A 15,872-nucleotide genomic window follows, 5' to 3' on the forward strand; every position below is an offset into this window, starting at 1 on the left:
AAATTTACTCTCCATAGTAGGTGGCACCAAAAGACCAATATCATTATAATCATCATAAATAGGAGGCAAAGTATCATCAAAGAAAATTTTCTCCTCAATGCTTGGGGGACTAAAAATATCATGAAAACCAGCTTCCCCAAGCTTAGAACTTTCTATATCATTATCAACAATGGTGTTCAAAGCGTTCATACTAATATTACTACCAGCATGCAAATAAGATTTCATAGGTTTTTTAATTTCCGCATCAAACAATCCATGTTTTAAATCAGGAAATAGAACAAGAAGCTCATTGTTGTCCATTATGCCAACTAGTGTAAACAAGAAACAACAAGATGCAATTGCAGGATCTAAAGGAAATAGCTTCGAGCACACGCACGACGGCGCCAGAAAAATACTTTACCTGGGACCGGAGTATGAGTGCCTTTTACCTTTCCTCCCCGGCAACGGCGCCAGAAAAGTGCTTGTTGCCGGGGTTGCCGGTGTGTGTGTGCCGTTTACCTTTCCTCCCCGGCAACGGCGCCAGAAAATAGCTTGATGTCTACGTTCCCCCTCCTTTCCTGTAGACAGTGTTGGGCCTCCAAGAGCAGAGGTTTGTAGAACAGCAGCAAGTTTTCCCTTAAGTGGATCACCCAAGGTTTATCGAACTCAGGGAGGAAGAGGTCAAAGATATCCCTCTCATGCAACCCTGCAACCACAAAGCAAGAAGTCTCTTGTGTCCCCAACACACCTAATAGGTGCACTAGTTCGGCGAAGAGATAGTGAAATACATGTGGTATGAATATGTATGAGCAGTAGCAACGGTGCCAGAAAATAGCTTGCGGGTGTGTAGTTGATGGTGGTGGTATTGCAGCAGAGTAACGCATAGAAACAAGTAAACAAGCAGTAGTAACTCAGCAAGTAGTAACGCAGCGAGTAGTAACGCAGCAGTATTTAGGAACAAGGCCTAGGGAATAGACTTTCACTAGTGGACACTCTCAACATTGATCACATAACAGAATAGATAAATGCATACTCTACACTTTTGTTGGATGATGAACACATTGCGTAGGATTACACGAACCCTCAATGCCGGAGTTAACAAGCTCCACAATAATGCTCATATTTTAGTAACCTTTAGTGTAAGATAGATCAACAGACTAAACCGAGTACTAGCATAGCATGCACACCGTCACCTTCATGCATATGTAGGAGGAATAGATCACATCAATAATATCATAGCAATAGTTAACTCCATAATCTACAAGAGATCATGATCATAGCACAAACCAAGTACTAACACGGTGCACACACTGTCACCTTTACACACGTGCAGGAGGAATAGAACTACTTTAATAACACATCACTAGAGTAGCACATAGATAGTAGTGATACAAAACTCATATGGATCTCAATCATGTAAAGCAGCTCATGAGATCATTGTATTGAAGTACATGGGAGAGAGATGAACCACATAGCTACAGCGAAGCCCTCAGCCTCAGGGGTGAACTACTCCCTCCTCATGGGAGCAGCAGCGGTGATGAAGATGGCGGTGGAGATGGCAGCGGTGTCGATGGAGAAGCCTTCCGGGGGCACTTCCCCGCTCCGGCAGGGTGCCGGAACAGAGATCCTTTCCCCGCATCTTGGCTTCGCGATGGCGGCGGCTCTGGAAGGTTTTTGTGGGTTTCGTCAATTGGTGTAGGGTTTTCTGATCCAGGGGCTTCTTATAGGCGAAGAGGCGGCGTCAGAAGGTCGAAGGGGCGCCGACACTATAGGGGGGCGCGGCCGGGGCCCGGGCCGCGCCGGCCTATGGTCCGGGCCCCCGTGGGTCCACTCGGCGACTCTCGGGTGTTCCGGATGCTTCCGGGCAAAATAGGAACCCGGGCGTTGATTTCGTCCAATTCCGAGAATATTTCGTTACTAGGATTTCGAAACCAAAAACAGCAGAAAACAGAACCGGCACTTCGGCATCTTGTTAATAGGTTAGTTCCAGAAAATGCACGAATATGACATAAAGTGTGCATATAACATGTAGATAACATCAATAATGTGGCATGAAACACAAGAAATTATCGATACGTTGGAGACGTATCAGTCATCCGCAATAAAGCAAGATTGGTGGCACAAGCAGGCTATTCTCAAGTCGAAGGCGTGGACTTTGGTGAAACCTTTGCACCCGTTGCAAGGCTCGAGTCCATCCGTATCCTTTTGGCCTTTGCCTCACATCATGGCTTTAAGTTGCAACAAATGGATGTTAAGAGTGTTTTTCTTAATGGTCCTCTACATGAGGAAGTATATGTGAAGCAACCCCCGGGATTCGGGGACCCCCATTTCCCGGACCATGTCTTCAAGCTCAAAAAGGCCCTATATGGTCTCAAACAAGCTCCTAGAGCTTGGTATGAGCATCTCAAGGAGTTGCTTGAAGACCGTGGTTTCAAAGTGGGGAAAATCGATCCCACTCTTTTTACTAAGAAGGTCAATGCGGAGCTTTTCGTATGCCAACTCTATGTAGATGACATCATATTTGGCTCTACTAACACAAAATTCAACGATGAGTTTGCTATGTTGATGACAAATAGGTTTGAGATGTCAATGATGGGTGAACTCAAGTACTTTCTTGGGTTCGAGATCAAGCAAATGCGACAAGGCACCTTCATCAATCAAGCAAAGTACCTCCAAGACATGATCAAGCGCTTTGATATGAAGGATGCCAAGGGGATTGGAACTCCGATGCAACTCAAGTGTCAACTCACTCTTGACGAGGGCGGCAAGGCGGTGGATACCAAGCTCTACCGTTCGATGATAGGTTCGCTTCTCTACCTTTGTGCCTCTCGCCCGGATATAATGTTAAGCGTTGGTATGTGTGCACGGTTTCAAGCAATCTTACCATCTTTTGCTTGACCGTCGTGCGCACATACCAATCTTACCGTCTTATCTAGATGAAAGGCACGCATGGACATAGGGGGAGTGCGGTTTAAATCCATTGAGCTATCCCTCCCCCATAATGCATAAAGAAATCCAAAACATTTGCTATTTGTCAATTAAGTGACTTATGAGCTTCATGTTGAGTTGTAGTCCGTGAGTCCTAGATACATCTACGCGACCTCACAACTACTATACTCTTACACGGTGGCTTCGGCCACCAACACCCCCTCCTTGAGGGTTTTTCGGTTCTTTGTGACCTTGTTTTGTCTTTCTTCTTTGCTTTCTTCTTCTTGTTTTTGAGAACCTCCCTCAAGCTTGTTTTCTCGTGATTTTTGCAAGCTTGGTTGTATGTTCTTTTCCTCCATCCTTCTAGTTTCATTACCCTCCTTTTTGGTGTTCCGATGCCAAAGGGGGAGAAGTTCCTAGGTGGATGGGGACCTTTTGTTGTTTGTAGCCGTTTGGTTCTAGTTGCTTATCTTGTCTTATGGCTACATCAACAACCCTATGAAGGCATCTTATTGTGAGTTTGGGTATTCTCAAGGCGATGGTATGATAACTTCACCCAAATCTCCATGCATGATCTTATGTTACCTCCATATTGTGCATATGCTACTTGAACATGTCATTTATCTATGTTGCATATGTGCTTGGTTTGTAAAAACTAGGGGGAGTGATGTCTCTATAACATGTGTATTTATATTCAAATACATATTCATGATATGCACATGTGTAGGGGGAGCTCTGTTGAGTTTTTGCAAATCTAATGATCTCATCATAATATCATATGTTATTGTCAACTCTTGTGTTGTCATCAAACACCAAAAAGGGGGAGATTGTAAGAGCAAAATTCACACCCCAAGTTTTGTGTGTTTGATGACAACACTTGAGTAATCTCACCGTGTGCCTTGAGTATCATTGTTAGATTTGCAAGTATACGGTGACCTCGCCGGACGCGTCAAGTACGGAAGACTTAAACGTAGTTGATAGGTTTTCTGGTTTTGTGTGTGTTTAGCGAGGTAACATAGTTGGAGAGAAAAAGGGAAGAAAACCAGATTTAGCCAGGCCGGTACTACCGGTACCTGTAGCGGTAGTACCGCTACCCCTATAGGTACCGCCCTCGGTACCGCTCTGAGTCTGCGCTGACTTCATCTCCTAGAACACGCTACGGTACCCCTGTAGTACCTGGGGCGGTAGTACCGCTCACGAGCGGTAGTACCGCTCACGGTACAGCTTAGGTACCGTAACCGAATTACGGTCGTACCGCCCTGGTACCGCCCTGGTACCGCTTTGGATCCAGTAAGGTCTGGACCCTATTGCGGTACCTCAAGCGGTACCTCGTGCAGTAGTACCGCTCTGCGTCCTTTGACCAGATCTGGGAGGATTTCGAACTCAGAGCGGTAGTACCGCTTCCCAGAAGCGGTAGTACCGCTTCCCAGAAGCGGTAGTACCGCTTAGGCCAAATCTGGACATAACGGTTGGATTTGGAGGAGCCTATTTAAGGGCCCCTTCTTCCCCAACACGATTTTATCTCTTCTCTCTCTCCTCCATTGTTGCTGAGCTTAATCCTTGAGGTTCTCCTTCCCCATCCAACCAATCATGCCCAAACTTTGAGGATAGGTGGAGGAGACCCCGATCTATAGTTCTACCAAGAGAGATTTCACCAATACTAGCTATTCCTTAGTGGATCTTGGTGGTAGGGTTCCTTTAGTGGATCTTGGAGAAGAGTTCCTTTTGTGGAGCATTGGAGAGTTCCTTTGGTGGAGCATTGGAAGAGTTCCTTTGGTGGAGCATTGGTGATGGGTTCCTATGGTGGAGCATTGGAGATGTGCAGCTATGGAGTCTAGCTTGGTGATGTACTAGATCCATAGGGTGTTGGGAGCATCCTTGTGTGTGGAGCTCACCCCAACCTTGTGAAGGAATCACCGCCTCGACCGGTGCCTTAGTGGAAGAGGGAGAGCACCTCCGTGGAGCTCTCTCGAGGAAGAAGGTGAGGCCTTCCTTCGTGGTGTGGCCGCCTAGTCTCTTGTGTGAGACTAGCACCTCCTTAATGCATATGTACTTCCTTTAGTGGAAGGAACTGCGGGAAACAAACCTCGACTCGCCTCGCGCCCCCCGATTGTCTCGCTCCTTACTCTCGTTATCTTGTTGATTCCTTTACTTGTTGCACTCGTCCGATATTCATTGTAGAATCACCCCTATTGCTAAAGTTCACACCATTACCTTCCGTTGCATAAAAATTGGAAAAGACTAAAACTTGCCGTAGCGCCATTCACCCCCCCTCTTGTTCGCTATGATCCATTCACAAAAAAGTGGAAGGGAAGACTCTGTGGCTGGCTCGACCCTTGCCCTCTTTGGCGAAGGGGCACGGGGGCTTGCAGGTGTAGTTGGATGCTCAATGTTTTGTTGAGGAGGCGAAGTTTCGTCTCCATCAGGTTGAGCTTCAGACACAACTAAAGTACGCGATGTACTCGTTCGAGCAGTCGCGTCAATAGGTTGTTCTTCTTCCTCGTCACCACTGCAATAAAATGGCGACAATATCAGAATCAACATAGACAAAAACATCGAGAGCAAAACAACAAAGAGTAATAGGGAACTTACGAGCTAACAAGAGCATCCTCGTAAGGATTGAAAGATGTCTTCCTTTCAGAAGGACCAGCTTCTTCGGCTTTGGAGGAGCCGGAATCGGCGACTTCATCCCTTTTCCTCTTGTTCCTTGGAGAAACAGCGGAAGGAAGGGAGCGTGTCGAGGCAGTGGCCTCAGACTCGGCTTCTTTTTCAGAGGAAGCCGCAGATTTTTGAGAACCCGCGACTTCACTCTCAGGACGAGAAGTACCCTGGTTGTCATCGTCGACAACGGTACGTTCTTCGACTTCTCCACCTTCAGGAAGAGGAGGAAGAGAAGCCAGAATAGGGTGGTTCTGCGAAAAACAAAGAATGTCGACAAAAAGTATGCAAAAGACGCTAGCAAGATAGTAGTCGACAAAATACTAAAAATTCGAGAAGACAATATAGTAGACAAGAGGAAAAATTACCCCGGGGAGGGGATTGGCGCCACTATATGGCGTAATGCGGCAAGAGGATGGAATAGTGTCCTTCTTGCTGTGCGACGAGATCCTTCGGATCAGTTTCTCCAAATCCTTCACATGAAGGTCTTTGGAGAGCCTGTCGCCGTCTTCTTCACCAGCGTACATCCAAACGGGATTTTTGCGAGCTTGGAGAGGCTGCACTCTAATCCTAAGGAAATATGTTGTGATCTGAATACCCGACAGTTCCTTGCCGCGGGTGTTCTGGAGCTCGTGGATGCGAGTCATCAGCGCCTCTGTCGCCAATTTCTCGTCTTCGGTAGCTTCAGCATCCCAGGAACGGCGGCGAAGGATTTTGGCTCCTCCATTGAAAGGAGCGATATTGTTTTCCACCGAGTCGGAGCTCTCTTCGTGCACATAGAGCCATCTTTTCCGCCACCCTTGGACGGAGTCGGGGAATTTTACGTGGAAGTATTCGACGTCAGAATGAACACAGGTAACAACGCCGCTAATGTTGTAGGCGATGTTGTGGGAGCCATTACGGCGGAGGCAGAAGATGCGCTTCCACAGAGCCCAATTAGGTTGGACTCCGAGGAAGCATTCGCAAAGTGTGATAAAAATCGACACATGAAGGATGGAATTGGGCGTCAGCTGATGCAGCTGAAGCCCATAGACAAAGAGAAGACCTCGAAGAAACTCATGGATAGGGGGAGAAAGACCACGGATGAGGTGGTCAACGAAACTGACCCGGTACTCGATTGGAGGCGATGGATAGCTCTCCTCCTTGTGGAAGCGGAGTGCGTTCTCCTTCTTGGTGAACCCCAGCTTCTTCAGCAGGTTCATATCCTGGTTGGAGATCTTGGATCTCTCCCACTCTAGATCTTCGGCGGCCATCTTGGACTCGGGAGTGCTATGCCTGGTCAGTCGCGCGCGTGGTGGCATCAATGAGAGTGGAGGAGAAAGGTGCGAGCGTGGTTGAGCGCAAGAGGCAATGGGAGCAGTGGAGGATTTTTGCAGAGGAGAAGCAGAGGTGCGGCGCGAGCGAAAGTGAGGACGGAGGAAGACGATGACCTTAAATAGAGGTGCGGTGAATCGACGCACCGTTGGATGAAGAGATTGCGGGATAGATGGTGTACACGTGTTCAAGGGGTAAAAAGTAATTTCATTCAGACGAGAAAGAACAACAGCTACAGTACGTGCGCCAGGAAAAGCGGAGGACGTGTGTCCCCCACTTGCACGACGTGTCAACTTGATGAGCAGTTTGGGCCCGCACGGCAGAGAGAGAGCAGTTCTCGCATTTTCCCGATAGAGCGGTCGGGCCTATCTTCAGCAATGATGTCACCTTGGCAAGAGAAAAGTTCGGCTAAAGCAGCTTCATAAGAATGGCGACAGCAGAAGATTGTTGATTATTTCGAGAGCCTTTGGTCAAATACAAGTTTTTGATCAAATGCTCGGGGGCTACTTTGGAACAATGAAAAACTCGAGAATGACAAAATAGAAATGGCGAGAGCCTATGACCAAATACAAGCATTTGTTCATAGCCTCGGGGGCTACTCCCATCGGGAGCGCTGTTCGTGCACCCGACAGATGTGAAAACTTCGAGAAAGAAGGAAAATATAGCAACATAAGGCGTTGAGCCTACACCCAAGCACAAGTCCTTGGCTGTAGCCTCGGGGGATACTCCCATCGGGAACGCTGTTCGCGTGCCCGATGAAATCATAAAAAATAGAGAAAGAAGAAAACGTGAGCATATTTCGAGTTATATACATAACTCTACATATACTCCCATCGGGAGAGCAATATAAGTCATCCGTTGACTCAATAAAATGTGCTATTCCAACAGCCGAAAAAGTACTCGACAATATATTCTCAGAGCGCCAAAGTTGCGAACAATCTCTGAATGCCGCAAAACTTTGCGAAGGTAAGACCCCAGATCCGTTCTGAGTGGCGTGGCGCCGTCTCTGACGTCGGTTTGCTACTTTTTTCCGTATCAACAGATACGAAGAAAAATCCTAACGGACGCGTTAGGTACCGATAAAATATGACTGGGACTCGACATAATGGTAAGACCTTAAGCGGCACCTGTCGAAGTTTACACCAGTATCCCGAGATCATGTCCAGGGACGTGATCTTGAAGTAGGTTTTTGCGGATTGCCACTAGAGCAGTTAACTAGTACCTGATCCGTCAGATGAACTAGCCCCAACTACCATTATCTCTGTACAATATATAAATTCGTATCCAAAGATATGTGGTAAAGTTCAGAGCTATTGAATGAATATAAAGTTGGAGATTTTCCCTGACTCTGCGATTCAAGCAAAATCTCGGGGGCTACTGACATAGGCATCTCAAATGGGCCTGCCGAAGATGGTACCCGGGGTTTACTGAAGGCCCACGACCCGAAGGATAAGAAGAATCGGAAGCCCAATTTACTATTAAGGAAAGCTAGAGTTGTATTAGGAGACAATACTTGTAATCTTGCGGGATGAGTTGGAAACCCTCCCGGACTCTATAACTTGTGTATTACGAATCCTCGGCTCCGCCTCCTATATAAGGGGGAGTCGAGGGACAAAGAAAGCATCGAATCATTGTCTCACAAACCCTAGTTTTCATATCGTCGAGCACTTTTCGGCTGAAACCTTCGAGATCTACTTGCCCTCTACTTCCGACTAAAACCCTAGTCTACAACCCGTAGGCATTGACAAGTTAATCCTTTGTCAACTAGAGACCAGGTTTGGTTGAGGGTTAGGGCATCATATTCCTCTTGCATGGCATGGCGCCAAGAGGGGTCACGCAGAGCGGTCAGATAATTATGTGGGATAGGTGAGGAAACAAGGGCTGAGAGGTTGAGCTGAGGAGGGGGTCCGGGTAGATGGCCGGTGGTTGACCTGGTTCGGTGAATTGGTGCGAGGGGAGGAGGTGATGGTGGACTTGGTGCTGGTGCTGGGCTGGCTGGCGGCGAGGGTGCAGGCGTGAGCGGGGCGGGTGCGTTTGGCGCAGGTATAGCGGGCGCATGCATAGCGGGTGGTGCGGTGGCGGGCGCATGCAAGGCGGGTTGGGTGGCGGATCGACGTAAAAGGGGCGGTGGATCGAGAGAAGGGTCGTCTGGGAGTGACTGGATGGTTTTAGGTGTAGGAGATGTATAAGGGAAAGTATGTTCGTCGAATGTAACGTGTCGGGACGTGATAATGCGATGGGTTTGAAGATCTAGGCAGCGATAGCCTTTGTGACGGGGAGGATATCCTAAGAAGATGCATTTGGTAGATCTAGGAGCTAGTTTATGGGGTATGGTGGAGGAAGTATTGGGGTAGCAGAGGCAGCCGGATACGTGGAGGTCTTGGTAGGGTGGGGTGTGGCCGAAGAGTGTAGTGTAGGGGATGGTGAATTTTGTGGCGGTGGTGGGTCGGATATTTATTAGGTAAGTGGCGGTGTAGAGAGCTTCAGCCCAAAAATGAGGTGGGAGATTGGCTTGAATGAGTAGGGTGCGGACGGCGTCGTTTGTGGTGCGAATGGCACGTTCGGCCTTGCCGTTTTGTTGGGAGGTATGAGGGCAGGAGAATCTTAGGAGGATGCCATGGGCGGAGCAAAAGGTGTCAAGGCGAGTGTTGAGAAATTCCCCACCGTTGTCACATTGAATGGAGAGTATAGGTAGGTTGAATTGGGTGTTGGCGAACGCATGAAAGGCAACAAAGGTAGCATAAACATCCGATTTTTTGCGTAGAGGAAAGCTCCAAAAGTAATGAGAAAAATCATTGACAATAATGATGTAGTAACGATAACCAGAATTACTTGGAATTGGAGATGTCCAAAGATCACAGTGTAGAAGTTGAAACGGACGAACACTAAATGGTGTAGAGAGATAAAAGGGTAATCTAACATGTTTCCCTAACTGACAGGCATGACATAAGGTCGACCCATCTTTATTTGATGAAGTAGGCATGTAGTTGTGACGGCGTGACATGGTGTGATGGCCAGGATGTCCAAGACGGTGGTGCCAGAGCGATGACGACGTGGTGGTGAGGTGGGCTTCAGCTTGGTGGGGTTGACAGACAGGGTAGAGCGGGCCGGAGCTATTGCATCAAAGGATCACGGTCCTGGAAGGAAGAACCTTGACAGAGAAACCAAAGGGGTCAAATTCTATAGAGCAGAAATTATCAGTGGTAAATTTACGAACAGAAATAAGGTTTTTGATAATATGAGGGACAATGAGTATGTTGCGGAGGAGAAGAGGATGAGCGAGGGATTGAATTGTGGATGAGCCAGTGTGTGTAGCACGAATTGTGTGACCGTTACCTACTGTGACAAGTTGATTAGAGGGTTGTGGGGAGGAAATTATACCATGATCCGATGCCATGTGGGATGAAGCTCCAGTGTCCATGAACCACTCCTGATTTCCGGGAAGGTGCAGATTGTTCAGCGCACTCAACAGAGCTGGATCAACTTGGGGCTGCGGCTGTCCAGGGTAGGCAGAAGGCGGTGTCGGTGGAGCATAGCCATGCTGAGGTTGTCCGGTGCCGAACACGGTGTAGGCCTGAGGAGCAGCTCCTGGTCGAGGACCAAGAACGCCAGGGGAGCACCACGGCGCGCGAGGCTGCCATGGCAGTGAGGCGGGGTGTTGATGAAGCTGGGCGCGTGTCGGCTGGCCGGTCCAGGGATTGAACATCCAAGGATCGCTGCGGCCACGACCGCGTCCGCCACGGCCACGACCACGGTTGGGGGAGAAGGACCCGCGGCTGCCTTGGTTGTTGGCGTAGCTGATCGGGGCGCCGAGAGCGGGGGAGTCGCCGAAGCCGCTAGAGCCGCCGCCGCCGCCGGATGAAGCGCCCCCGGAAGGCGCGCCCCCGAAGATTGCACCCCCTGGTGCGGGAGGACGCTCATGGAGAGTGTTGTTGCCGCTTGCCCAGAGTGCCGTGGCGGCGGTGTTGGTGGCGTCTGTCTTGTGTTGACGTTCTTCGAGGGTGAGAGCCGAGCGCGTCTGGAGGAAGCTCGGGAAGGGGACCTGAAACGGAAGAAACGAACGTAGGTGGCGAAATTGATCGTTAAGCCCGCGAAGAACCGTGAGGACAAGGGTCTCGTCGGAGATTGGCTGGTCGACGTTGCCCAGCGCATCGGCCAAGGACTTGAGCTTTGGCGCAGTAGTCGTGCACGCTCATGTCGCCCTGCGGAGTGTTGCGAAACTCGACATCGAGGGCGAGGGCACGGCTTCTCTTGTTGTCGCGGAAGAGGTTGTCGATGGAGAGACAAATTTGGCGCGCGGAGGAGCCGGGGGCCATGATGATGCTGAACAGCTCAGGGGAGATGGGGCCGTAAATCCAGTTGAGGACGGTGAAGTCGTCGCGCCCCCACGCAGATGTGGGTGAGGTGTCGGAGGGGGTGTCGTCGCCGGTGACATGGGCGGTGAGGCCATAGCGGCCGAGGGTGACGAGAAAGAGCTCGCGCCATTGAGCATGGTTGGAGGACTGGAGATCTAGGGTGATGGGTACGTAGGTTTTGATGGAGTGGACGAAGGTGGAGGGTGAGGGGGAGAGTGGTTTCGGTGGGTTTGGCCAGGGAAGCGGCGGTGTCGGCGGCCTTGCCATCAGTGGTGGCGAGGCGATCAAGCTCGGCCTCACGGTCGGCGAGGGCCTTCTCGCGCTTCTGGAGCGCTTCCTCGAGGGTTTTGATCTCATCGGGAGTCATGGTGGGGTGGGATCGGTGAGAGGGAGGAGGCTAGGGAAGATCGATCTAGGGTTTTGGGGAGGAGATGGCGGCAGGATCAAGCCTGCTCTGATACCATGTAAGTTTATGTTTGGCTGCACAATACGTGCACCTCCTCCTCTCATTCATTCATATATATATAGTCATGTATAAGGGATATGCTTGAGCTACAAGTTGAGTCGGTTAGGAACCGACTTTGGTATATCTCCTAAATTACATACAATAGATGGTTGCCGTACAGTACTCTCCAACAACATGTACACTGCAAGATGTTTAACACGCGCTTCAAAAGATAAACAGATTTTTGTCTAACTAGACACCTTTATTATAAATAAGCCCAGTGCTTAAAAACCTACTCTCTCTGTTTAAAAATATGTGTCTTAACTTTATCTAGATATAGATATATCTTTAACTAAAATGTACCTAATACAAGATATTAGACAAAATGAGACACCTATTTTTGGACGGAGAAAGTGATCTATTTTTATAAGGCTGGTGCCAATGCATCACCCCACTATAGCCTCACCACGTCAGCTTTTCCCTCACTCTCACCCCACTCTCACCTCACTCTCACCCCACGATGTCAGTGCACGGGCTATAGTGGCAGCTCTCATTTCTCTCTCCTCCCTACCGCCCCCACTAGCACCGCTATCGCCTCCCTCTCGCCCCGCTCTCGCCTCCAACGAGAGCTATAGGCGGGCGGTACCGCGCCCTAACGCCGGGCGCCCGCGCCACCGCCCGACGCTACCGTCTCGCCCCGCTCTCGCCTCCCTCTCGCCCCGTCGCGGGCGATAGCGCCCCTCCTAGCGCCCGCGTTGGCACCAGCATAAGGATCTAGCTGAGCACTACATGCCGTAAAAGTGAACTCAACGAAGAGTTAGTGACGTAATCACGGAGACATATTTTCTGAATAGGAAAACAAAACAAAAGGCCAAAAAAAACTTCGATTTCCATCCCCACTTCCCTTATCTCCCGCGCACTTCCCCCTCCACTCCCCCATGGCTGCCGTTGGCGTCACCTCCCCGGCGACGCCAGCCACCGTGTTCTCCTTGCCCACCCGCCGCCGCATCCACCTCCACCCCGCCCGATTTTCCGCTGCAGCATCATTCCGCGCGCGATGCGCCGCCGCGGCGGCCGACGGCGGGGCTGCGGCCTCGGAGGACGTGGCTGCGGCAGCCGAGGGGGATCCCGACGCGGGAACAGACGTCGCCGGCGGAGCGGCCACCTCCACGCGGCCTCCATACTCGATCATCTCCGCAGCCAACGTGCAGAAGGCGATGCGCGGCCTCGGTGCGTGTTTCGTGTTTATACCACGCCTGCTACTGCCATCGTTTCTTGCTAATCTCTAGCATCTTACTGATCTTGGACATCACTTTTTTTTGCGACCTTGAATATTTGCGATGTGAAACTACAAGAAAAGCATGTGAAACAGCAAAAAGTAGTTGTACAACATTTGCTAGAATTTCAGTTGACTCCCTTTTAGCATATCAGGGTATCATTTTTCTAATAGTTTTGGGGTGTTATAGTTGTATATCCATGTAATTGTGCTCCACTGCTCCCTTAGCCTTAAATCTGGACTTGTATGTTGTAATTATTTTATTGTAGCTTTGTTTTCCTTCTTACATTTGGGAGCAACTGTGCCCTTATAATTAACTAGATTAGCAAGCGCTCATGGTGTTTCTTCCATAAGAATACACTGCCATGCCATGGGCCAGCCCTGGCTGTTCTCATTTCATGAACTAGATTGGCAGCATAACTCTGTTCTTAGAGAGAGTGACATAATCCTGTTGATGTTTCCTAAGCAAAAAAAAAAAAAAGTTCAATGTAGTCAAAAATTTATCATTTGGGAAATCAGGCCCTTTTGGGGATACGAGGATTTGCTAATTCTGGTAGGACATGAATGATTTCTTGTGATTTCTGCATTCGAATTACTATGTTTTACACAGGAATAGTTGAGCCTGCTACATCATAGTAATCAGTTGGAATAGTATTCTTATTTAACGGAAACTTTTTCATGCTTCCAACACAGGAATAGTTGAGCCTGCTACATCATAGTAATCAGTTGGAATAGTATTCTTATTGAACGGAAACTTTCCATGCTTGCAGCAATTACAGATGCTGATCACTATGGGAGGCTTGGAATCACCAGATTAGCGTCAACCGATGAGGTACAATGAAACTTCTCATAGCGTGCAACTCATTACAATAACATGTGGATTTTGGAACGTACCTGGATGCAAATCTTGTAATGAGCATGGCAACCTTTTCCATCCAAAATATTAGCCTAGGCTCGTCTGTTTTCCTAACTGGTTCATAGCGATTCTGATGTTATTTTCAGAGTTTTTTCTGAAGTTGCAAGAATTTTACTATAACGATGTGCTTTGCTTCAAAATTTAAGTATCGACTAATATATGTCGGCCTCTGTATGTGGCCGCTAACTGGTAACAATATTTTAAGCGCACTCTCTGAAGTTTTGTCAACCTACTATCACTGATTTTAAGCTTGAATGAAGTCAGGTTAAAACTGCATATGAGAAAAGGTGTGAACAACTGAACAGCCAAGGACTGGAAGAAGAGGAAATCAGCAAGGAACATGATCTATTAAAGGTTTTCAGCCAATATTAAGAGTCAGAATGATTATCTTCATCCATTTTAAATTCCAGTAGTTCTTAATCATATCTGGACCACTGTAGGAATCTTTTACCATACTATCAACCGAGGAAGAGAGAAGATTATATGATTGGAGCTTGGCAAGAAATGGGCAGCCCGAGCGATATGTCTGGCCTTTCGAAGTTGACCCCTTGGAGTTGGCACCGGATCCTCCAGAGGTTTGTATCATCCCTTAGCAGAATAGAGTATTTCTATATGAATGTCGTCACTTAAAATTTGTCTAGTCGTAATGATTAACAAGCTCATCAACATGCTCCAAGTTAATCATATCATTTTTATGTATTACTTTTAAACAAAATACAACTGAAACTGCCCATGTATAAAAACTGAAGAAAGAACAGAGGAAATATGTATAGTATATTTACTATAGCTCATGCATCCAAAATAGAGTGAGATCTTCAAACTCCAGTGACCGTTTTCTAATTCAAAAGTGCCTTTATCTCTCTCTTTTGGGTAGCTTAGAGTAGCTTAATGTTTAGCTTTGCCTTTTTTTTTGTTTACTTTTGGTTTGGTCTCCGTCACGTTTGCTGATTTGTATTCTATGCCATCTTGGTGTTCTTATTCTAATAAACAATGGCATGATTTTGACGCGCCTTTGAGAAAGAAATGAAATCGGGAACCTTTTTATTAGAGTCCTTGCACGAGAATTGTCTGTTTCAGTGACTAACATATAAGTTCCTTAATAGGTATCAATTTCTCTTTTTGACTAAAACATGTATAAATATTTTGTGTTGTGCTTGATTTGAACAGGACCCAGAGGATGAGTTTCCAACGAAGCTTGTCGGCTACTTCTTGCTGGCATGGTTCATAATTTCTGTTGCCTGCTCGGTGATTCTCAACAGATCATGATATTCTTTCTAAACGAAGATGAATCGTAACTCGGTACTATCCTGCTTGAGCACGAACACTATCTTGCTGGCAGTCATACTGTTTTAATTAACTAGTTAAGTGCATAACATCACAATTTGTACAGATCAAATATATGAATCAATCTTTAGTTTTTCACAGAAGCTATCCTGAGTTGCTCACCATGTACTGCCCACGGGATTACACCATTACGGTCTCTATGTGCCTCCGATGTTCTAGCATTTCTTTTACAGAGCTGATACAGATGTAGGAACAGTAGTTCCAAATGTCTAATGTGAATCAGTGCGAAAATGAGTTCCAGAATTCCTTGGATTAACTGTAAACCGTATGTCTTGATAAGATAGACTACAGTATCGAACATCCGTGATCCTTTTTTGAGTGATAGACTGCAGTATGGAATAGAGAAAACTCAAAAAGGAAATACTGATGACCACCCACACAAGGTGCAAGCCTTAATCCAGTTTGAACAGTATTTGCCACGACGAAGAACTTGTGAAGAAAGAAGGGACATGAAGCCGATGTTTGGCCGCAGCCCACCATCATCTCCATGAATGTAGACTGGAACTTTTAGTCCCTTGCAATCTTTCATTTTCAAGTGTCCAAGCGACACGTGAGACTTTGGTTTATCGATCATACTTAACATTGAGTATCTTAAGATTATGAGGTTATGCTACTTATGATCAAGGATGGCTCAACTGTGGATCTATGTTCAACTCA

At 47.7% G+C, this 15,872-nt stretch overlaps 1 protein-coding gene across 1 annotated transcript; it reads left to right on the forward strand.

Moving 5' to 3' along the window:
* The first annotated feature begins 12,602 nt into the window (after positions 1–12,602).
* LOC124652133 (NAD(P)H-quinone oxidoreductase subunit U, chloroplastic) lies at positions 12,603–15,298 on the forward strand. The gene is made up of 5 exons (XM_047191155.1): positions 12,603–12,909; positions 13,726–13,787; positions 14,136–14,225; positions 14,312–14,446; positions 15,039–15,298. Exons 1-5 carry the CDS (start codon positions 12,618–12,620, stop codon positions 15,135–15,137), a joined length of 678 nt encoding a protein of 225 aa, XP_047047111.1. The 5' UTR covers positions 12,603–12,617; the 3' UTR covers positions 15,138–15,298.
* The last annotated feature ends 574 nt before the right edge of the window (positions 15,299–15,872 follow it).

Source organism: Lolium rigidum, chromosome 5 (assembly GCF_022539505.1).
Source record: "Lolium rigidum isolate FL_2022 chromosome 5, APGP_CSIRO_Lrig_0.1, whole genome shotgun sequence".
Taxonomy (NCBI): domain Eukaryota; kingdom Viridiplantae; phylum Streptophyta; class Magnoliopsida; order Poales; family Poaceae; genus Lolium; species Lolium rigidum.